The sequence below is a fragment of the Symphalangus syndactylus genome, chromosome 12 (genome assembly GCF_028878055.3).
Source record: "Symphalangus syndactylus isolate Jambi chromosome 12, NHGRI_mSymSyn1-v2.1_pri, whole genome shotgun sequence".
Taxonomy (NCBI): domain Eukaryota; kingdom Metazoa; phylum Chordata; class Mammalia; order Primates; family Hylobatidae; genus Symphalangus; species Symphalangus syndactylus.
The window spans coordinates 124,549,955-124,573,368 of record NC_072441.2 but is presented as its reverse complement, the minus strand read 5'-3'; the positions used below and the strand labels follow the sequence as shown (position 1 = coordinate 124,573,368).

Here is a 23,414-nt window from a genome sequence, read left to right as displayed (position 1 = left end):
AAGGCTGAATAATATTCCTCTTTATGTATACACCACATTAAATCCATTATGCATGGATTTTTTAAAAATGTGGTGTATACAGAACGCTGCAAGAAATATGGGAGTACTAATATATTTTCAAGATTCTTATGTCAGTTCTTTTGGAAAAATACCCAGTAGTGAGATTCCTGGATCATATGGTAGTTCTATTTTTAATTTTTTGAGAAATCTCCATATTGCTGTCCATAGTGGCTGCACCATTTTACATCCCCCCCACAAACAGTGCACAAGAATTTCAGTTTCTCCACATCTTCACCAACTCTTACTGTTTTATACTTTGATAATTACCATCCCAACAGGTGTAAGATAATATCTCATTGTGGTTTTGATTTACATTTCTCTGAAAATTAGTGATTTGGGGCATCTTTTCATATGCTGTTGTCCATTTGCATATCTTCTTTGAAGAAATATCTATCAAAGTCTTTAGCCCATTTTAAAAATGGCTTGTGTTTTGCTATTGAATTTTATGACTTCCTTACATATTTTGGAAATTAACCCCTCATCAGATGTACAGTTTGCAAATATTTCCTCCCATCCCATAGGCTGCCTTTTCACTCTATTGATTTTTTTTCTTTTCTTTGCCGTACAAAAGGTTTTATGGTTGATGTAATCCCACGTCCATTTTTGCTTTTGTGGCCTGTGATTTTCATATCCATGAAATCGTTACCAAGACTAATGTCATGAAGCTTTCCCCTATGTTTTCTTTTGAAAGTTTTACAGTTTCAGTTCTTATGTTCAAGTTTTTAATCCATTTTGAATTGATTTTTTGTGTATGATGTAAGATTGGTGTCCAATTTTATTCTTTTGTATGGGGATATCCAGTTTTGCTAACACTATTTGTTGAAGAGACTATCCTTTCCACTTTGTGTATTCTTGGCACTCTTGTCAAAGATCAGTTGACTGTATTATATGTGGATTTATTTGTGAACTCTCTATTCTGTTCCATTAATCTATATGTCTGTCTTTATACCAGTACCATACTGTTTTAATTACTGTAGTTTTATAATATAGTTTGAAATCAGGCAGTATGATGCCTCTAGCTTTTCCTTCTTTTTCAAGATTTTGGCTATTTGGGGTCTTTTGTGGTTCCATATGAATTTTAGGGCTTTTTATTTCTATGAAAAATGCTATCGGGATTTTGATAGGGATTGCATTGTATCTGTCGATCACTTTGGATAGTATGGACATTATAAAAATACTAAATCTTCCAATCTATGAACACAGGATATCTTTCCATTTGTTCATGTCTTCTTTAATTTCTTCCAGGCCCTGTTCTTGATCTTAGAGGAAAAGCTTTCAGTTTTTCATCATTGAGTGTGATGTAGCTATGGTCTCTACACTGGCTTTTTTTTCCTTTTCCTTCTTTTTTGAGTCTGCTTGCTAGAGAATACACTGGCTTTTAAAGGTCCTCAATTCTGTCATTAAAACAGAACAAAATCACCCTCTTTCTGACTTTCACAGCGAACCTCTGGAAAGACTTATTTATATGTGCAGTCTCCATTTCTCACCTTCCATTTTCTCCTCCACCAATTACATCTGGCTTTTGCCCTCCACGTCACTGACCTCTTGCTTAAACCACCTACGATCTCTTTTCCTACAGCCAATGGACCTTTTTAGGTCCTCCTCTTAATTGACTCCTCAGCAGCACCTACGCGTTCTCTTTTCTTCTTCAGGAAATGCTCTGCCCTTGGCTTTCATGACATTTCTCCCTCTTGGTTTTTCTCTGATCTCTCTGGTTCATCCTTCTCTGTCTCCTTTTCAGGACCACCCTCTTCTACTTGAGGTTTAATTCCAAGCCTTCTCTTCTAAGCCCATCCTCTCTCCCTAGGCAGTCTCATCCATGCCATGGTTTCAATTACCCCTAGATGTTGATGACTAACAGAGGCATAGCTCCTGCCTGGACCTCTCCTCTGAACTCCTGCCTGTATATCCACCTGTCCTCTTGACCCATCCACTCAGATGGTTCAAAGTCTCCTGGCTGAGACTCACTCACGATGTTTGCCCCAAAGCCTGGTTCTTTACCACTGTTTCCTGTCTTAGGAAATGGCATCACCATCCACGGGTACAAAGCTGGAAGTCTGGGACTCTTCCTCCACACCCTTCTCTCCCAACTCTCACATCCAAAGCGTCACTTCCTCTCCATTTTACCGTCTCGGATTTCTCACATCTATGTCTCTCCACCTCCACTACAAACTTTCCAGTCTAAACAACTGTCACTTTTGGCCTGGACTACATCAGGAGTCTCCTAACAGGTTTCCCTGGATCTTCTCATGACCACCTCAAAGAAACTGTTCAATTATACAGCCAAAGTGACCTTTTTGAAATAGAAAATCTGACTGTCACCCTACTGCTCAAGTACTTCAGTGACTACCCCTTGCTTTAGAATCAACCTCAAAATCCTTAATGTGGCTGATGAGATGAGGTATGTTTAATCCTTTCCTACCTCTTCCGCTCATGTCGTATGATTTTCCCCTCCCATTCTCTGAACCCTAATTCTACTGGCCTCAAAATGCCGTATTCTCTCTAGCCACGGTCTCTGCCCATTCCAGGAATATCCTCTTCCATCTCCCAAACTCACTTCACCTCCTTAGCTCCTACTCATTCTTCAGGTTTTAGCTCAATCATCACTTCCTCAGGATGACTTCCAGCTCCTTCCTGAATGGCCCCCGGCCTTCTAATAAACACTCTTATAATACCATGCACCTCCACTTTATAGCTTTTATCACAGTGTTACTTTTTATTTGTTTAGTGACAAATTTGTTTCCTCTGAATGACTTCAAGCTTCATGAGGGTAGGGTTTTGACTGTTTCCTCCTATCCCCCTGCCTCCAACATTGTATCTGCAGTGACATTCAGTAAACACTTGCTGACATCTTAACAATGCAATCCTCACTTTTCAGCCAGCTCCCTCTAGCTTCTGGCCTCACTACTCTACTGATATTGTCCTTGATAAGTCATCAACAACCTTCTGACTGCCAAAACTGTGCTTCTGTGGAGCCCTGGTGTTCTACCAGCTGAACTGAGGGTTTCCTGCATTAAAATAGAAGCCTGGTAGTCTTTCCCCAATTCATAGATAATAAACAAGCTGATATAATATTCTCAATGTAAAGCTTTTGTTTCATAAAGTTTTCTTAACACTTGTCACCTGTGCTCTTCGATTTAACTCAAAATTATATTTTCAGTTATTTTTATTTACTTATTTTGACAGAGTCTCACTGTGTTGCCCAGGCTGGAATGCAGTGGCATGATCTCGGCTCACTGCAACCTCCACCTCCCAGGTTCAAGCAATTCTCCTGCCTCAGCCTCCCGAGTAGCTGGGATTACAGGCACATGCCACCATGCCCGGCTAATTTTTTTGTATATTTAGTAGAGGTGGGGTTTCACTTTCACCATGTTGGCCAGACTGGTCTCGAACTCCCGACCTCAGGCAATCCACCTTCCTTGGCCTCCCAAAGTGCTGGGATTATAGGCGTAGGCCACTGCGTCTGGCCTATTTTTAGTTATTTTAATATATGAATAATTCACGGTATTCTCCAAAGAGCCCCACAGTTTCCACGGGTTTTATGACATAAACAAGTTTTTGAGACCCACTGGCCAAATCCAGAGAAATATTTTTTAGTCCTCTGATTTGTCTTCTTGGTGGTGTCTGCTACTGCTTATCATGCGGTTTATTCATTATAGCCACCATTATTTATTGAGCACACACTAGGTTTTCCCACAGCCCCTTATCCCTGCTTTTATGATGGTTGGTGGTCTCCTGTGATCTCTTCCATGTACTGTGAGTCCCTGCAGGGTATAGAGACCATGCTTTTCCTTTTCTCTCTCTCTCCATAATCAGCCCTCCACTTGGTCCAGGCACAAAGATCATGTTTGTGGAATGCAAGAGTAGATGAATGAGAGACTAAACAAACAAATAAAATGCTGAGGTACAACTCGAATCCTCATCACCAGCACTCTTACTCCAGTGCTCTGCTACCTTCCCACTGAAATAGTCACAGTGACACACTAGCTAGATATTTAAACACAACAGAAATGTTGATTTCACATGCCTGTTGTCAATACCTGTTGATTTTACCACACACATGAAAAATCATAGTTGACTATTTTATGGGGATATAAACGTTTCATGTTACAAGTAATTAAAAATGACACGTATTATGTCTGTGGCAGAAGTTGGGTAAATGATGAATTACTAAGGCTTTTTAAAACACTGTATTCTACTGTAACCCTGTGTCTTTGCCCAACCTGTTGTCTGAGTTCTACCCTTTCTCCTGAGCTTATGTATCAAAATCACTACTTTATCTTCAAGGCCCAGTTCAAAACTCACCTTCTCCAAGACGGACTTAATAATTTATTGGAGTTCCTCGGGCCAGTCTCTGCTTCACTTTAGCCCTGTGCACCTGACAGCATGTCACTTGCTCCTCTACTTAGTGTTTGCTTCTTTGGTCTGCAGAGCCCTGCTGGTTATGTGAAGGTTCCTCTCCCGCACTGCCCATGGGCAACCTGAGCCTGGGGGCCATGCCTTGCTCATCCTTCTGTGTTCTCAGGGCTTTGACAACAGACATTTTCTGGATTCAATGTGGTTAAACTGGTCCTTCACTACTCGTATACTATGTAAACATCTTTTTTTTTTTTTTTTTTTTTTTTTTTTTGGCCTAAGGTGATCTTTTTTTAAAACTAGTAGGGCTCCCTGACTTTACCTCTCCTTGCTGGGTTCTGGCAGCCCTACCTGAGAGCCCAACCCAGCTTCTTGCTCCCACCACTGTGGGCAACAGCAGCACAAGAAAAAGCAGCTGCCTTGTGCATTCCAGAATTTATTTGGGGAAAATTAGAGCTGTTTCCTTTTGAAGTGGAAACGGAGTCAGAGGTGAGCCCTGGCTAATGAGAGGGAGGAGGTTTGCAATGAGAGAGGCTCTCAGTTCTCAGGCTGTTTTTTCCAAACAACAGACAGACTCCCAGCACAGACTTGGGGCTTAGTGGCCACCTTGGTGACCTTTCTCCTTGGGTGCAGACACAGGGCCTCACAAGCTCATCTTCACGGCCTTCAACACCACTGGCGTCTGGACCAAAGCAATGACAAGCCGCCCTCCTCCTACTCCTCTTTCTCCTCCTCCTCCCCCTCCCCCTCCTCCTCCTTTCCCTAGGAACATCACATGCACAGTCTACTCAGCCCCAGCCCTAATGCACACACAGAAACAGAAATAAGAGAAATGGAAATCCAAACCCAGAACACTGACTGCTTTGTTTCTGAACTGTGCCTTGTACAAATCTATCCATACTGCAGAAATTTCAACTGATCCATCAAAGCATGCAATGCTCAGCCACATGCTGTTATAACCCAAAACCAGGTCTGTAAGCACCCATGTGATGCAATTGTGCCTGTGTTGCAGCTTACTGCGTAGAGAATGGAAAAGTCAGTGAAGGGAGAGCAGAAAGACATGCTGCTTGATACCAAAGAGCCTGGGCTCTCATATACCCAAGATAAAGAGATTCAATGAAATAGTGTAGGCTTAGCAGAGTGAATGAAACATAGAAAGCTCTCAATGAAGGCTTTCCACCTCATGGTGTTGGAGGACCCATCTTTCGTGGCTGGAAGCAAGTCATTCTTCCATTGTTTCTGCTATTCAACAGCCTGTCCCATCACCCACCCCCAAAAGAAAGGCAGTACCTAATATCTCCCCCATCCCCTTTGTGTATCCATCGGCTTCCAGGCTGAGGGATCAGCAAAAATGGGTGCTTGGAAGTAGGGGGAACTGAGTCGGGCATCTGTGCTGATAAGAAATGCTCAAAGGGGCACGTAGGACACACTGATTGATGCAGTGACAACTGCGCCAATAATCTTCCTTCTTTCTCTGGGGCAATACAGCCCTGGACCCTAGGAAAATGTCAAACCTTCTTTTTTTTTCAAGCATCTCTCTCTGCTCCTTTTTGAGGTCCAAATGCAACACCAGAAATAGCCCTCCTACATATCTTTTGCCCTCTCTGATGTCCAGTCACGGTGTTCCTCTTGCTCCTTTACCCAATGCTATCCAGTCGCTGACACTTTATCCTGTACAAGGGAACATTAGGGCAATAGAGAGAGGGGTGGTTTCTATTTCTGCAGATTGTTTTCAAGGCTAGATGATCATAACTTGCCTACCCAGCTCAGAGAGCCTGCTGTCCAAAGACACCTCTCCCTAGCTTTCCAAGTACAACTCTGCATATTTCAAAGGACTGCTGGATGGCCCAGATACTATGGGCACTGTGCAGTCTCACAGCCCTTTGGCTTTTAATCCAAAGGGAACCTCTCAAGCAACCTGAAGGGGGTGGGGTATGTCACCCCACACTGTTAAGCTGGAGAAGTGTTTGAGGGAACATATCAGGCACAGGACGGATAAAGAGAATTTTAAAATAGTTAACGTATTCCCATGGTTCAGAATTCAAAAGGTACAAAAGGGTTTACAGGCCACTTTTCCTAGAGGCAACAGGTATGATTAGGTTTTGTGTCTATAGTTATACACAGACAAGCAAATACCCTAAGACTCTCCTTCTTCCTCTTGTATAACATGAGCAGCAGCATATTATAAACACTCCAGGCACGTTGTTTTTTCCACTTAGCCATATATCTTGGAAATCATTCCATATCAGTTACATAGTAAACTTACTAATTCTTTTTTCCATGAATGAATAGGACGCTATTTGTCTCTCTGGAAGTACCACAAGACACTTAACAAGTCCCCCTTTGATAAGCATGTAAGTTGTTCTTTCACAGTTTGAACAGTGCTATAATGTACATATATCTTTGCGCCCGTATGCAAGTTTAATAGCAAGTTCAATTCCTAGAAACAGAATCACTAGGTCAGATGGCATGGGCATTTATAATTTTGACAAATGTTTCCAAAAATGCCCTCCAAAGTTGTACCAATTTACTCTCCCAGAAGCAATATATGAAAGTATCTGTTTTTCTACAACCTCATCAACGGTTTATCTCTTTGATGTTTGCTAGTTGAAAGATTTGTACTTAATAAGAAATTAGTCCTTTGTGTAGGAGTTAAACCCTTGAGTGCTAGAGAGAAGGAAGAACATACTGGTTACCAAGGCCAGCACTTTCTGAAGTCTAGAGTCTAATGGGGTTATAAATATCTCTCGGATCTACAAGTAAGAGTCTTTATTCACGACAATTCTGGATTTCCAGCTACCACATGTGTGTCTGTTCTTAATTGGAAGTAAGTGGCCCTGAGGAAGGAGTAGTGACTTTGGAACCAGAGAGACCTGGGCTTCAAGCTCTGCTCTGCCATTAATTAGCTTTATGATCTTGGCAAATCACTTACCCTACCCCCAAACTCAGTTTCATCACATGAAAAATGGGGAAATAATAGTAATTTTACAAAACCTTGTGTCTGGCACATAGCAGGTACTTAATAAATGGGAGCAACTTCCATTAATGTTAATAATCACCAGGCCAGATTCTAAATCCCAGGGCACTTTTCACAATGGACAGACCCTGGAATGGCCCTACCAGAGCCAAATGACTTTTTCGTTAAGTGGCCACCCAGAAGATTACCAACTTCTCCTCTCATCCACCTCAGCCTTCTAAAGTTTGCAGATCAGGAAAATCCCAGCTTGGGCCTCTGGGTGAGGACTGGACTGTGCTGGGACCAGGCTCCCCTGTTACCAGCTGATGTTTGCGCTCAGACTGAGGCACTCCCTGAACTAAGCCGGGGTCATTTCCAGTTACAGACGGCAAGCTAGAGAAAAAACAGAGATTCTTGGGCCGAACAGGGGGACCTGCTCTCATCTGCACGAGCCCATCTCACCTTGCCTTTCCAGAACAGTATGCCTGATGAGGTCATTGAATGCAGATCTCTAGCCCTGGCAGGGCCGCTGCCGATCTGCCTGATGCCCCAGCAGGACCCACCGAGAGCCACACATTACTTCCCCTCTGGACGCCAACATGACCCTGTCTGTACCTGCTGGTTTAGATGCTCTTAGGCATGGGAGCTGGAACCTCCCTAGAGGAGGCTAAGAAAATCTGTTTTCAGAGCGTGTACCTTTACTGTTCTTTCCCCTGGGTCCACCTCTTTCAGGGTCTGAACGTCTGTTACATGCAAATATTTCATTAGGGCAGAAGGAAAGCTGCCTTTCCCCTCAGGACAGACTCCAGCGAATCTTAGGCAAAGCGAACATGCGGGATTGAAGTCCGCAGTCATTGTTTGTCTCCCACACGACATAAAACATGTGTCTGGCTCAGCTGCTGGAGGACCAAGCAGGATACAGACGCAACTATGCAGACGTTGGCCCTGCTAGCCACGCTGCAGCCCCCTCAGAATCTCAGGATGGGGCCCCCTGGGCGCCCTGGGGGAGGGCCCAGGTGGGCGAAAGGACAGGAGAAAGTGCCTGCGGGCCTCCGCCTGCAGGTTGGATGACTGCGTCCCCGTCACGTCAAACTTGCCAGGACTAGCAAACTTCCAAGGCCCCACAGTTCCACTCAGAGGAAAGGAACCCCCAGTGTGACAGGGAAACACGGCTGGTGTGTGTCGGCCAAAGGGTACTGACCGAGAGAACAGATCTGCACCCCTGCCGTCCCTCGCGGTCTTTGGAGCCGCAGAGAACCAGGATGCCACCCACCCAGGGCCCTGGCGCGCGGCTCTCGGCCTCTACCCGCCCCACCCAGGCCAGGCCGGGCGGCGGGGCCCCAGCAGCCCAATGCGGGCCTCGTCCCCACACTGCCTTCTGCTTGCCCGCTCTGCTCTCTGCTTGGCCAGGCCCTTCTCTGGGCCGCGGGGCGGAGGCTTCGGTGTGGCCGGCGCCTTGAGCGCGCAGTGCCCTCCGGGATCGGGGTGCTGTAGCCCGCTCTGGGGCCTCGGGAGCAAGGACACCGCGGCCCCACGGGCAAGTCCGGCTTCTCCGTCCCACCCCCCCGTCCTGGCCCCAGACTCGCTGGCCGAGACGCCGGCTCCCACAGGCCCTGCCGCCTGCATGCCCACGCCGCGCCGCGAAGGCACTTCGCCCTCTTTATTTTGTAAAACTTCGGAAAAATCACCAGCAAACTGAGCCTCGGTCGCAAGGCTGCCCAGAGTTGCCGGCACGAATCCGGACTCACAGACCGACGGCGGCGCATTGGCCCAGCAGACCCCGCCGGTCGGCCCCCACGCTCCCCGGGTCCCCTGCCCCGGCCTCATGCTCCCCGGGTGGCGGTGGGCGCGAGGCGCAGCAGCAGCAGCTGCGTCCGCGTGAGGTCCGGCCCGGCTGAAGGCGCAGAGAAGCGGGTCGCTGCAGACACGCTGAGTACAGCACCTTCGGCACGGCCCGCGGGCAGGGACCCGGCAAGTCCGGCCCCGAGGCGCGAGCACCGCCACCCGCGGTCTGGCCACGAGGCCGGAGATGCCCCCCGAGTCGCCGCGCCCCTCGGAGCGAGAGGCCCCTGGCGCGGAGAGGGACAGCCAGGGCGCAGACCCAGACCCAGTCGGGAACTGCTACGCCGAAGGCGGCGCGGTGAGCAGAGGGAAGCAGCCGGGGCGCGCTTACCCGGGTGTTGAGGCGCCCTCGAAAGTACGCGGTGGCCAGACACATCCCCGCGCGGAGCCCGAGCCCCGCGGCTCCTCCGCCCGCCCGCGCCCCGCCCCTCCGCTCGCTCCCCTGCAAGATGAGGCCCCGACCCGTTACCGCGGCTGAGCAGCTCCGCTCCGGCAGCGACTCCCGCGTTCGGCTCCCACGGGGTCGGCGCGCGTCCTTCTGGGCGCCCGCGGCTGGGGCGGCACACGTGAGGCTCCGCGGCCTCCCCGGCGCTCCGAGGACTGCCCTGCTCCGGGCGTGGAGCCTCATCGCCCCTCCAGGTGGCCAGGGCTGGGGGCAGGTACCGCGCGACCTGATTGGCGCTGGCCGGAGTCCGGGGAGAATCCCCCGCCAGAGAGGTTGATGCACGCGGGCCAAGTGAAGCCACGCAGTGAAACAGCGCAACGGGCGCCTTCCAAACACCCCTCCTTAGCTCCGCTGCCTTTTTGCCTAAGAAATGTAAACTCGGGAGGCGGGCGCCCTGGGAACGCCTCAGTACAGGGTACTTTGCGCGCTACAGATCGGGTCCAGCACGGAAAATTCGGAGAGCATGAGAATCTTAGGGACCAGGGTGTGTCGCTATCCACTGGAAAGAGACTGCCTCGAGAGCCTCCCGAAGGGCTCCTCTGTGTTCCTATTTCCGGCCCGCACTGTGCCCTGGAAATCCAGGGACACCTGGATGTCCCCGCCGCTGAGGGGTACCCGGGCCTCGTGGCAGGGCGGGGTCAGATCAGTCAGGGTGTGATTAGAGCTGTGACGGTGAGGTCTGGCAGGAAGAGGCAGGAAGGGAGAGAAGCAATGCCTCGACACGAGGAGAAACCTGAATGGTGCGCTAGATTTCTTGTCTGAAATCACCTTCTTTTAATGTCTTAAAACTCTACGAGTTGCTTATGTGCTGTAGCCCCGCTAATAAGTTCTGACATCAGTAATTCAGAGGGTCTACTGAGAGAACATGACGGCCTGAGAGGGGGATAAGCTGTCACTTCTCCGCACTTCCGAAGCATCTCTATATGGAACGTTTACCTGTTCCGGTCTGATCATCTTTCTCTTGATCCTGCTTTCCGATCTTGATTGGACTGGAGACAGCGAGGACAGAGGGGTGAGGTCAACCCGGTTAATGATCGAGGAGGGAGCGTTCCCATTACATCAACAGTTTTCCTCTCTTCTTAGGCAGGTTAGTTCGGGGTATTCAAGGCAAAGGTGATCAGGGAATCAATTTGAAAAACAAAAACAGAAAACTCCAAAACATTAAAAAACTGTGGACCCTCAGCGTAGGTCCAACTTCTAAAGAAGGGGAGTAAGAAATTTAGCACCTGGAGCAACCTTATTATTCCTAATACACTATTAAAAAACAAAAATGCCAAGGCAAGCCACCACCTCATCATTCCAGCAAGTCTACTGTTGTTGCACACACCCCACTTTTTACTCTAACTCTACTCACAGGTTTTATATTTTGAGCTCAGATTTTCATGTGCCATCTTTTCTCAGCACAGTTAAGGCTCATGCCTACATTCATTTGTCATCTCAAAGGCAAAACAATGAAATATGAAGAGGGCATGTGATTTTGTTATAAACTGTAACAGAGAAACGTGAAGACAACGTACCTTCATAGGCTAATGAATCATAAACCAAACACCACCCAGGTCATTGCTATCACCCTGGAGTTTCCCGTGCTCCACCAATTCCCTTCCACAAGTCCTTCCCTTCCCCCTAAAGCAACTATCCTGTCTTTATGGTAATTACTTCCTTATATATCTTTATAGTTTCTACCAATTTGTAATGTATCCCTAACCACTACAGTTTAGTTTTGCTTGGTTTTGAACTTTCTATAAATTGAATAATATTGCATGCATATTTTTGTGTGTGTCTGGCCTCTTCTTCCATTTGGTTGTAAGAGTCATCTACTTTTGTGGCATGTAGTTGTAGTTCATTCATTTTCATTGCTGCTTAATATTCCCTTGTATGGACATATCACAATTTCTTTGTCCATTCTGGCACTTTAGACATTTGGGTTTTTCCCATTGGGGCTATTACAAATGCTATTGCTAATAACATTTTTGTACATATCTCCTGGTATGCAAGTGCAATCTTTAGGATGTATACCTTGGGGTGAAATTACTGGACTATAGGGTATGCATATATTTAGTTTTATTAGATCATGCCAAATTGTTTTCCAAAGTGGCCACAAAATTTAGACCCCCATTAGAGATGTATGGTAATTGCCATTGCTCTGCATCCTTGCCAAAATGTAATATTATTAGACTTCTTATTTTTTGTCAGTCTGGTGGAGATGTAATGGTGTCTCATTGTGATCTTTGTTTGATATTCCTAATTAACAATGAAATTGGGCACTTCTACATGTGTTTATAGGCTATTTGAATTTTCTGTTTTCTGAGTGTCTGTTCAAATGTTTGCCCATTTATTTTGAGCTGACTTTTTCTTACTGATTCATAAAAGCTGTTTATAAAGTCTAGCTGCTACCATGCCTTGGTCAGTTAGAGACTGCAAGTATCTTCTACGCATTTAATGGTATCTTTTGATCAAGAGTCACTTTTTAAATCAGAACTTTCATTTTGAGATAATTATAGATTTACAGGCAATTGTAAGAAATAATACAGAGGGATTGCAAGTACCCTTCATCCAGTTTCCCTCATTGGTAATATCTTGCAAAAACTATAATAAAATATCATAATTAGGATGTGACATTGACACAGGATACTGACATTGACACAGTCAAGATACAGAACATTTCCACCACCACAAGATCCCTCATATTGCCCTTTCGTAGCCACACCTGCTTCCCCTGTGCACCCTTCCCCATCTCTAACCTCTTGAAACTACTTATCTGTTTCCCATTTCCAAAATTTTGTGATTTCAAGAATGTTATTTAAATGAAATCATTTGTATCCTTTCGTATCAATATGTAACCTTTTGAATTTTTTCCCACTCAGCAACCTGAGTTGCAGGTTGTTGTATCAATATTTTGTTCCTTTTTCTTAGTAGTATTTCATGGTGTGCATGTACCACCAGCTTGTTTAACCATTCACTTAATGAAGGACGTTTAGGGTTTTTTCCCCAGTTTTGGGGATATTACAAATTAAGTTGGCTGAGGTGGGAGGATTGCTTGAGCCCAGTAGTTCCAGACTGGCTAGGCAACTTAGTGAGACCCTGTCTCTACATAAAAACATTAAAAATTAGCTGGGTGTGGCTGCACACACCTGAAGTCCCAGCTACACAGGAGGCTAAAGGGGGAGGATCCCTTGAGCCCAGGAGTTGGAGGCTGCAGTAAGCTATGATTGAACCCCGCACTTCAGCTTGAGAGAACAGAGCAAGACCTTGTCTCAACAACAACAACAACAACAACAACAACCACCAAATAAAATTGTCATAAACATTTGTATACAGGTTTTCAAGTGAGTGTACATTTTCATATCTCTGGGATAAATGCCCAGGAGAACTATTTCTAGTTTGTAAGGTAAATGCCCAGGACAACTATCACTAGATTGTATGGTAGTCACATGCTTAGTTGTTAAAGAGACTGCCAGCCTGTTTTCTAGAGGAGTTGTACCATTTTACATCCCAACAAGGAACATATGAATGATCCAGCTTCTCCACATCCTTGGCAGGATTTGGTGTTGTCAATATTTTAAAACTTTCACCCATTCTTATACATGTATAGTGATGTGTCATTGTGATTTTAAATTCCATTCCTCTAATCACTACTGATGTCAGACATCTTTTCAGGTGCTCATGCTTACTTGTCATCTTTATTTCCATCTATATGCTATCTTTGGTGAAATCTCTGTTTACATCTTTTGGTCATTTGCTAATTGGATTGTTTTGTTTTTTTGACTGTTGAGTTTTCAGAGTTCTCTATATAGTCTAGATAAGGGCTGTCCAGTCTTTTGGCTTCTCCGGGCCATATTGGAAGAAGAATTGTCTTGGGCCGCATATAAAATATAAAATAAAAAACACTAACAACATCTGATGAGCTAAAAAAAAATCACAAAACAATTCTCATAATGTTTTAAGAAAGTTTACAAATTTGTGTTGGGCCGCATTCAAAACCATCCTGGGAGGCTTGTGGCCAGTGGGCCATGAGTTGGACAACCTTGGTCTAGATCCTGGTCCTTTTTCAGATCTGTGGCTTGCAAATATTTTTCCCCAGTCTTTTCATCCTCTTTACATGCACTTTGTAGAGAAATTTTTTAATTTTGATAAGGTCTAATTTTACTATTTTTTCTATTATGGAGCATGCTGTTGGTGTCAAGACTAGGAACTTTCTGGCTAGCCCTAAACCCCAAATGTTTTCTCTTATTTTTTTTTTCTGTTTCACATTCTGCTGGTAATCCATCATAAATTAATTTTTGTATAAGATGTGAGGGCTAGGTTAAGCAGCTCCTTCTCCTTCTCCTTCTTCTCCTTCTTCTTCTTGCCTAATAAGGTCCAGTTGCTCTGGCATCATTTGTTAACCATTTAATTGCTTTTGCACCTTTGTCAAGAATCAGCTGGGCATATCTGTGTGGGTCTATTTTTGGATTCTCTATTCTATTCCATTGATCTTTGTGTCTATCCCTCCACCAATACCATACAGTCTTGATTACTGAAGCTATATAATAAATCTTGAAACTGGGTAGTCTGATTCTGCCCACTTTATTCTTTCTATTCAAAATTGTTTTAGCTCTTCTAGTTCCTTTGCCTTTCTGTTTAAATATTAGAGTAATCTCTTCTATATCTATTAATACAAAAATTCTCGTTGATTTTTTGATATAAATTAGGGAGAAAGTATTCAGTCTTTCATGATTAATTATAGATTAGCTATAGGTATCTAGTTTGCCTTCTATTTCTGTTTTTCTGAGAATTTTGTCATAAATGGGTGTTGAATTTGGTCAAATGCTTTTACATTAGTTTATATAATCATGTGATTTTTTTTCTTTTTTTTTGCCTTTTAATATGGTGGATTGCATTGATTTTTGAATGTTGAACCAGCCTTGCATTCCTGGAATAAAGCCTACTTGGTCAAAGTGTATAAATCTTTTCACATATTGCTAAATTCTTGGTTTTTAGATTTTTTAAACACAGCTTTATTGAGGTATAATTGATATACAAAAACTACATATTTTATGATCTTTTTGCTTTGATTATTATTTTAAATTGACATGTAATAATTGTACATATTCATGGAGTACAATGTGATATTTTGATACAAGTATATAATGTGCAATGATCAAATCAGGGTAATTAGCAAATACATCACTTACACATTTATCATTTCTTTGTGTTGGGAACATTCAAAATCCACTCTTCTAGCTATTTGAAAATATACGATTAATTCTCACCCTAAAGTGCTACAGAGCACTAGAATTTATGCCTTCTATTTAGCTGTACTTTTGTATCTGTTAACCAGCCCTTGGTCATCCCCTCTCCCCATTCCCCTTCCCTTCCTCTCCACTTCTATGATACCAACTTTTATAGATTCCACATGTGCCAAGAACATGCAGATTTATCGCTCTGTGCCTGGCTTATTTAACTTAACCTAATGTCCTCCAAGCTCATCCATGCTTTTTACTAGTGTAAAAGCATTTGACCAAATTCAAATGCACTGCACCTATTTAACGTATTCAATCTAATGAGTTTGGACATATGAACATACTGCGAAACCATCACTACAAATCAAGGTGATACACATAGTCATCACCTCTAAAAGTTTCCTTGTTTCTCTTTGCTTTTTTTTTGAGACAGAGTCTCACTCTGTCGCCCAGGCTGGAGTGCAGTGGCGTGATCTCCACTCACTGCAAGCTCTGCCTCCTGGGTTCACGCCATTCTCCTGCCTCAGCCTCCTAAGTAGCTGGGACTACAGGCGCCTGCCACCACGCCTGGCTAATTTTTTGTATTTTTAGTAGAGTCAGGGTTTCACTGTGTTAGCCAGGATGGTCTTGATCTCCTGACCTCGTGATCCGCCCGCCTCGGCCTCCCAAAGTGCGGGGATTACAAGTGTGAGCCACCGCGCCCAGCCGCTTTTTGGTCTTTTTTGATGGGGCGTTTGTTGTTGTTGTAAGAACACTTAACATGAGATCTACCCTCTGAACAAACTTCTAAGTGCACAGTCCAGCATTGTTAACTATAGGCATTATGTTGTATGGCAGATCTCTGGAATTTATTCATCTTGTATAACTGAAACTGTATAGCTGTTGAACAACTCTTCATTTCCTCCTTTCTCCCAGCTACTTGGAAACTACTATTTATTCTCTGCTTCTGTGAGTGACTATTTTAGATACCTTATGTAAGTGGAATTATGCAATATTTTTCCTCTTCTAACAGGCTTATTTTCACTTAGCATCATCTCCTTCAGGTTCATCCATGTTGTCACAAATAGCAGGATTTCCTTCTTTTATAAGGGTGAATAATATTTCCTTGTACTTATATACGATACATTTTTCTCCTTACATGTGAGTGGACATTTGGGTTGTTTCGATACCTTGGCTATTGTGATAATGCTGCAATGAATGTGCGAGTGCAGGTATCTCTTTGAGATACTGATTTTTTAGATATATATCAGAAGTGGGATTACTGGATCATATGGTTTTCAATTTTAAATTTTTTGAGGACAAAATTTAAAATTTGAGGAAATTTCATACTATTTACCACAGCAGCTGTACCATTTTACATTCCAACCAACAGTGTACAAAGGTTCCAATTTCTCCACAGCAATGCCAATACTTGTTACCTTTTGACTTTTTTTTTTCTTTTTTCTTTTTTCTTTTTTTTTGAGACTGAGTCTTGCTTTGCCACTCAGGCTAGAATGCAGTGGCGCAATCTCAGCTCACTGCAACCTCCGCCTCCTGGGTTCAAGCGATTCTTCTGCCTCAGCCTCCCAAGTAGCTGGGATTACAGGCTGCCACCGTGCCTGGCTAATTTTTTTTTTTTTTTTGTATTTTTAGTAGAGACGGGGTTTCATCATCTTGGCCAGGTTGGTCTCAAATTCCTGACTTCATGATCCACCTGCCTTGGCCTTCCAAAGTGCTGGGATTACAGGAGTAAGCCACCACGCCTGGCCTACCTTTTGACTTTTTGAGAACAGCCACCCTAACAGGTTTGAGATGATATCCCAATATAGTTCTGATTTGCATTTCTCTGATGACTAGTGTGTTGAACACTTTTTTATATGCCATTTGGCCATTTGTATGCCCTCTTTGGAGAAATGTTTATTCAGGTTCTTTGTCCATTTTTAGTTGGGTTATTTTTTTTTTGTCACTGGGTTGTATTAATTTCTTATATAGTTTAGATATTAACCCTTATCAAATATATGGTTTGTAAATATTTTCTCTTTCCAAGGTTACCTTTTCATGCCACTGATTGTTTTCTTTACTGTGTAGAAGCTTTTTAGTTTAATGTAGTCCTACTTGTCTGTTCTTGCTTTTGTGACCTTTGCTTTTGGTGTCACATCCAAGAAATCATTGCCAAAACTAGTATCAGGAAGATTTTTCCCTATGTTTTCTTCTAGGAGTTTTATAGTTTCAGGTCTTACACTTCAGCCTTTAATTCATTTTGAGTTAACATTTTGTGTATGGTGTAAGATAAGTGTTCAATTTCATTATTTTACGTGTGGCTATCCACTTTTCCCAGCACCATTTATTGGAGACTCTCCTTTTCCATTGTGTAGACTTGGTACTTTCGCTAAAGATCAGTTGACAGCAAGTCAGCAAATCCAGCCCACACAAGTGCGAGTGCTGCTCCACTTCCCATCCACCCTGTCTTAGAATGTAGCTCTTTTGGCTGGGCGCGGTGGCTCACGCCTGTAATCCCAGCACTTTGGGAGGCCGAGGTGGGCAGATCACGAGGTCAGGAGATGGAGATCATCCTGGCTAACATGGTGAAACCTGTCTCTACTATAAATACAAAAAATTAGCCGGGCTTGGTGGCGGACGCCTGTAGTCCCAGCTACTTAGGAGGCTGAGGTAGGAGAATGGCATGAACCCGGGAGGCTGAGCTTGTGGTGAGTGGCGATCACACCACTGCACTCCAGCCTGGGTGACACAGCGAGACTCTGTCTCAAAAAAAAAAAAAAAAAAAAAAAGAATGTAAATCCTTTATGGTTCCAACTCAAAGCGGGAGGTGGTTTAGCAACATCCATACCTTTGGTTAGCCGTGAACTCCAACTTTTGACCTCTAACCAGGATTGCCAAATAACCCCAGTGACACTGAATACAAGGCTCATTTCTTCTGATTTCTGCCCTTTCTTGGGGCTTAAAGCTAGTAATTTCTTATTAACATATTAGCTCTTTGATGCTTTTAAGAAGATTTTAAACATATTTTATCCAATCTTTTTAGTTATCTTTAGCTTGCCCTTCAGGAGTATGGGTCTGAATTATTTAATCTACCTTTTTCAGAAACAAAATCAGTTGCTTGTCTGTTGTTATTGTTATTGTTTAATCTGGGGGGACTTATTTTGAGTGAAAACTGCCTTTTTGCTAAATATTTACAGAGCTACATCAAGGTAAAACATAATTACCCACCCCTTGCTTTGTCAGGTGCATTCTAGCAAAGTAAGTTCTAATGTAAACTTTTTTTGTTTTAACTTTTAATATAAACTCAAAGAACCATTCAGACAGAGGCCACATCACATAACAGGAATGGGCTGAAACTCAAATGTCAACCTAGCCTCCCTGGCCAATTGAAACAGCTCTTCCTCTCTTACCTGATGAGGCCAGTCCTTTCTTCCAATGTATTTTTGTGTTGGCAGTATAATTGGTGGGGGTGGGATTCTTTTTACTTGAAGATAGGTTCACCTGGTGGAAGCTTCCTGAAATACTGCAAGGGACTGAATGTTTGTTTATGTACCCCCTACCTAAATTCTGTGCTGAAATTCTAACCCCCAAGGTGATGGTATTTGGAGGTGGGGCCTTTGGCAGGTGATTAGGTGAATGGGATTAACACCCTTAAAATAGAGACCCCTGAGGAGCTCATTAGTCCCATCCAGCACGTGAGGACACGGCAAGAAGGAATTGTCCGTGAATCAGGAAGTGGGCCTCCACCAGAAACCAAACCTGCTGCTACCTTGATTTAGGACTTCCCAGCTTACAGAACGGTGAGAAATAAATTTCTATTGTTTATAAGTCACCCCATCTATGGTATTATTATGGCAGCCTGAACAGACTAAGACAGATTTAAAAAAGGAGTATTCGTTTATTTCTTCCATTTGGCCAAGTCTGCCATCTGGCATTCAGGTTTTCCTTTTTAAAGATGTCAACTACTCTTTAGTAAATGATTAAGATGACAGCTTTCTCTAGTCAGGAGCCAGATTATTAAGCCGGGCTCAGTGGTGTTCTCCTATATAGGTCTACAATCTCTTATTTACAACCTGAATTTCAAAAATTTCTGACAGTCAAAGTTTAAAAAAGATCTGTTGAGTGCAACATATGAGCTGAGTTGATCTGATTTTGTGGCCAATCTGAAACTAAAGCGAGGCTATCTAAGCCTTTATTCATCTCACTTGGTGTCAATATTTATGCATTTTGCTGCAAAAACATTGATGCGTTTGCTGCTCCAGACACTATTGGGGTGTGTTGTGCTAATAAACAGGAACACACCAGTTTACCTTTCTAAAATTAGGGGTAAATTGATTTTCAAAAAAAATCGTTCTCCATGAGGCAAGAGGAAGATTTTGTTATTTCTGGGATAGGAGGAACAAGGAGGAAGAGAAGACGACAGTGGATACAGGGATGTGGGGAGAAGACCTTGAGCATCATCACGTCACCCCGTCCTGTGACCTTCTCCCAAGCCTTCAGCAAAGTTTGTCTACTAACAGCATGCATTCTGGTGAGTGAATTTGTGGATGTGTGGGACCAGGTGAAGAGAGTTGTCTTTGTGCCTGTTTTGAAGTGGGTCAGAAGAGAGGTAGCACGTGTGGATACAGGAGCACAGAGACAGAAATTTGAGTGCTGAGTTCTGAGAACTCCCATAAATTATGGGGGATGAGGGGAGCGTCACCGTCTCACAAGGCCTTGGAATTAGGATTCTGGTAAGATATCATCAATTGTATAAGGAACAGAGCATGCTACCTCTGTGAAGTTCTCAATTTTATCTTGTATTTATTTAGCTTTACGTGTTTTTCATAATTTCCTCCTTTTCCTGGTCTCCCTAATACAAATGAAGCATCTATCCTCTCTTGAGACAAGATTTTGTGTTTTATAGTCATTTCTTGGGAACCAGGAATTATTTAATTTGCATTTCAAATAATCATACTGCAAAAACAGATAATGTGGTCAATAGGCAAATGATTAACAGCTTGAACCTTATAATCAGACAAACTGGGTTTGGATCCTTTCTCAGGGAAGTTAATCTTTCTAAGCCTTAGTACCTCAGTTGCAAAATGGGAAATAAATACTCCCTACCTATTAAGGTTGTACATGTGGAGGATGCTAGGCCCCATGCCCTAAGCATAGTGAGAATGCAATACGTGATAGCTTTAAAAAATACTCAGAGTTGTCCTGGTCCCTGCCTCCTCAGTATGTGCTTCATATTCAGATTATCAGCCAAGAATCCCTTTTTACTCTCACTCTGTAGGTGGCCTTTCTGAGCAGGTCTCTGTCCACATCCTCTCTTATGGCTCCTGTCACCTGCCCTCATCTCCAGAACCGCTGACGCATGAGACTAACAATCATGTAAACAATTTTTTTTTTTTTTTTTTTTTTTTTTTGAGGCAGAGTCTCGCTCTGTCGCCCAGGCTGGAGTGTAGTGGTGCGATCTCAGCTCACTGCAACCTCCACCTCCCGGGTTCAAGCGATTCTCCTGCCTCAGCCTCCTGTGTAGCTGGGACTACAGGCACACGCCGCCACGCCTGGCTAATTTTTGTATTTTTAGTAGAGACAGGGTTTCGCCATGTTGCCCAGGTTGGTCTCGGCTCCTGAGCTCAAGTGATTCACCTGCTTCATCCTCCTAAAGTGCTGGAATTGCAGGTGTGAGCCACCGCATCCTGCCTAAACAATCATTTATAACCAGCACAGTTGCTCTCAAGATCCAATGTGGTCAGTCTCTTATTTTGGGAGGGTATGAATATTACTCATTAAAAAACAATGTGCTGGCCGGGCATGGTGTACTTTGTCATGACTGAGTTAAAGTAATTGGTACAGCAAACTGAGGGGCAAAAAACACGTGTGGTTCTGTGGGGACATAGTAACAGTGCCCACACTGAAAAAAGCTTCACCCAGTACCAAAGAGCTTTAGAGCATCTACGTTTCCATATAAAACAAAGTTCACATCCAATTTCCGTTTTGGCATGGGTCACCAGAAGATATTTAAGGATGAATCTGTTCTTGAACAAAAAGTCACAAAACAGCTGTGGGGTAATTTAGTAAATGAGTAAGGAGCAATTTCTTATTCAGATTTGAAACCTCTGTAAGTGATTCCTGCAATTGCTGTAAAACCTTAAATCAAAGAAGAATGATTTAACAAAATAGAATTTGTTGGCCTTTGGTCTGTTTTTGGCTACCAGAAATAGGCAAGCTTCCATATTTATCTTTCTCGACACAATACCATATTCGACAATTAATTCACATGGTTGGGACCTTCTGTGGGTTTATGAGACCTGGGATTACTAGCCCATTTTACACATGGGGATAGAGTATATAGGTGGCTGACTCAAGATGATGCAAAAATATCTGAATAGACCTAGAACTTGGTTGTTGGCACTGTGGTGAGCTTTGCTTTCAAGGATGTAATATTTGCCCTCTACGATGATGTAATATTTGCCTTTTACAATGATGTAATATTTGCCTTTTGCAAATATGACTTTAGTGTATTTATAAACAGGTAAATGGGCACAAGGGAGAAAAATGGTATTCTAGTAATAAACAGGCTACATGAAGACACAAGGGAGTCATGAGGGGCTGTTCCAAACCCTGCAGTTTGGCAATGCTTAGTCTTGCCGGGGTGGCCTCAGTCCTGAGCATTGTTTATTTAGCTCAAGGTGGGCACCACAAATCAATATTTTCTTCCCATACTGGAAGTTATAGTTAAAAATCTATCACATAAATTTACTTGTTGATTCATATTTCATGCCTTATAGAGCAAACTGCTCTATTTCCTGTGGAAATTTCATTCCAGTTGCTTTCAGTACTGTTGTGATCGCTATCTAGAGAAGAACCCCAAATCCTTGTACTGAATTCAGTATTGCCCTCTGAGGCTCTCACATCAGAAATTGTTTGTTCGCTGTCATCCGGCCATTTACAGCTACTTCACTTCCTCCTCTGCTACTCCACATCCAAACTCACATTTGTAGCTTTTCATGGTATATTACCTCATAAATCTATATACCTTCTCTCTTCCCAGGTCATCCTGTCTCAATTTGTTTTAACCCTCCAATATAAAATATATTTGTCCCCTGACTGTATACACAATACTAGAAAAATCTTTGCTTAAACCTAACAAAGAAAGCACAATTAACCTTTTCAAAAAATGTGTCAGGTTTGTATCACCAAAAACTAATTGTAGGTGCTGATATATAACTTTCTCTTTCGCAAATTCATTTTAATTCCAAATTAAATACAAATTATTAAACAAAAAATAAATAAAAATTCCAAAGTAAGTACCTGGCTCAGCAAAGAAACCTCTGTGTAAACCTTGGGCTTTCCTAAAAGAAAAAGCATTTACTCTAACAATTAGCTGTGGGTGCCAGTTAGAGTTGGCCCTCACAGTCTTTCCAGTTGTTTTCCCTACCAACACTGATTTTGAGCTTTATGTGCCATCTATTTATTGTTGTTGCTCACGTAGTTTTCAAGATTTGCTGAATGCAAATTAGTGCCTTTTTTCACAAAAAGAACCTTAAGAAAAAAGCTCTTTTGTACATAAAAGAGTGCTTTTTTGCATATAAAAATAGTTTTAAGAAAAGAGCTTTAAGAGCTCAGAAAAAATATATAGATTCTGGTTTTAGATCCAGCACAATAACTTGCATAGCCGAGCAGTTAGTATTTTCTACCGATGACAACAAAGGCGTTAATTTCAGCTACAGAGACATAAACACCTGCTTCTGAGTCTTCCCATGGCACTGGTTTCTACTTTATATCAAATGCAAAGAAAGGGGGTGTCACTTAGGGGGCCTTTTCTTTCCAAGAAACTTACTGCCAGTCCTCTAAGGCAAGAGTCTAAGTGTTGCTTCTGACTCACCAAAGCTACAAAAGAGGCCAGATGTGAAGGCCGTAACATCCGTCACCCCATGATCACCAGGATTGATCTGAATAACTTTGCTTCCTTGGATGGGGGTCGGGGGTTCTCCTCCTTCTGCACTGTTCTACGTTCCCAGAAAGAGGAAATCATTTCTTAGCTTTCATCTGCTGTTTTTTTTGTTTGTTTGTTTGTTTTTTTGAGACGGAGTCTCGCTCTTTCACCCAGGCTGGAGTGCAGTGGCGCGATCTCGGCTCACTGCAGGCTCCGCCCCCCCGGGGTTCACGCCATTCTCCTGCCTCAGCCTCCCGCGTAGCTGGGACTACAGGCGCCCGCCACCTCGCCTGGCTAATTTTTTTTTTTTTTCTTATTTTTAGTGGAGATGGGATTTCACCGTGTTAGCCAGGATGGTCTCGATCTCCTGACCTCGTGATCCGCCCGCCTCGGCCTCCCAAAGTGCTGGGATTACAGGCGTGAGCCACCGCGCCCGGCCCATCTTCTGCTGTTTTAAATCACTGTATGGATGCCAGCACATGGCATTCGGATGGCTTCCCCTAATGGCACTCAGTGCTTGCAAGTGGGAGGATAAATGCCCCTGTGTGATGCGTAAGGTGATTGTGCCATCAGGATAGTGAATTAGGGTGGGGCTCTTTGTGATACCTAACCTGTCTTTCTTTTTGA

At 43.4% G+C, this 23,414-nt stretch overlaps 1 protein-coding gene across 1 annotated transcript in view; it reads right to left on the bottom strand.

Moving 5' to 3' along the window:
- The window catches only part of LOC134734891 (uncharacterized), a 71,474-nt gene extending 61,350 nt beyond the window's left edge, over positions 1–10,124 (bottom strand). Inside the window, exons 1-2 of the mRNA XM_063628240.1 lie at positions 10,079–10,124; positions 9,684–10,022 (exon numbers count right to left, since the gene is read on the bottom strand). Of these exons, the coding sequence (XP_063484310.1) occupies positions 9,684–10,022; positions 10,079–10,124 (385 nt within the window). The remainder of the gene's footprint in view (positions 1–9,683; positions 10,023–10,078) is intronic.
- Positions 10,125–23,414: the final 13,290 nt, after the last annotated feature.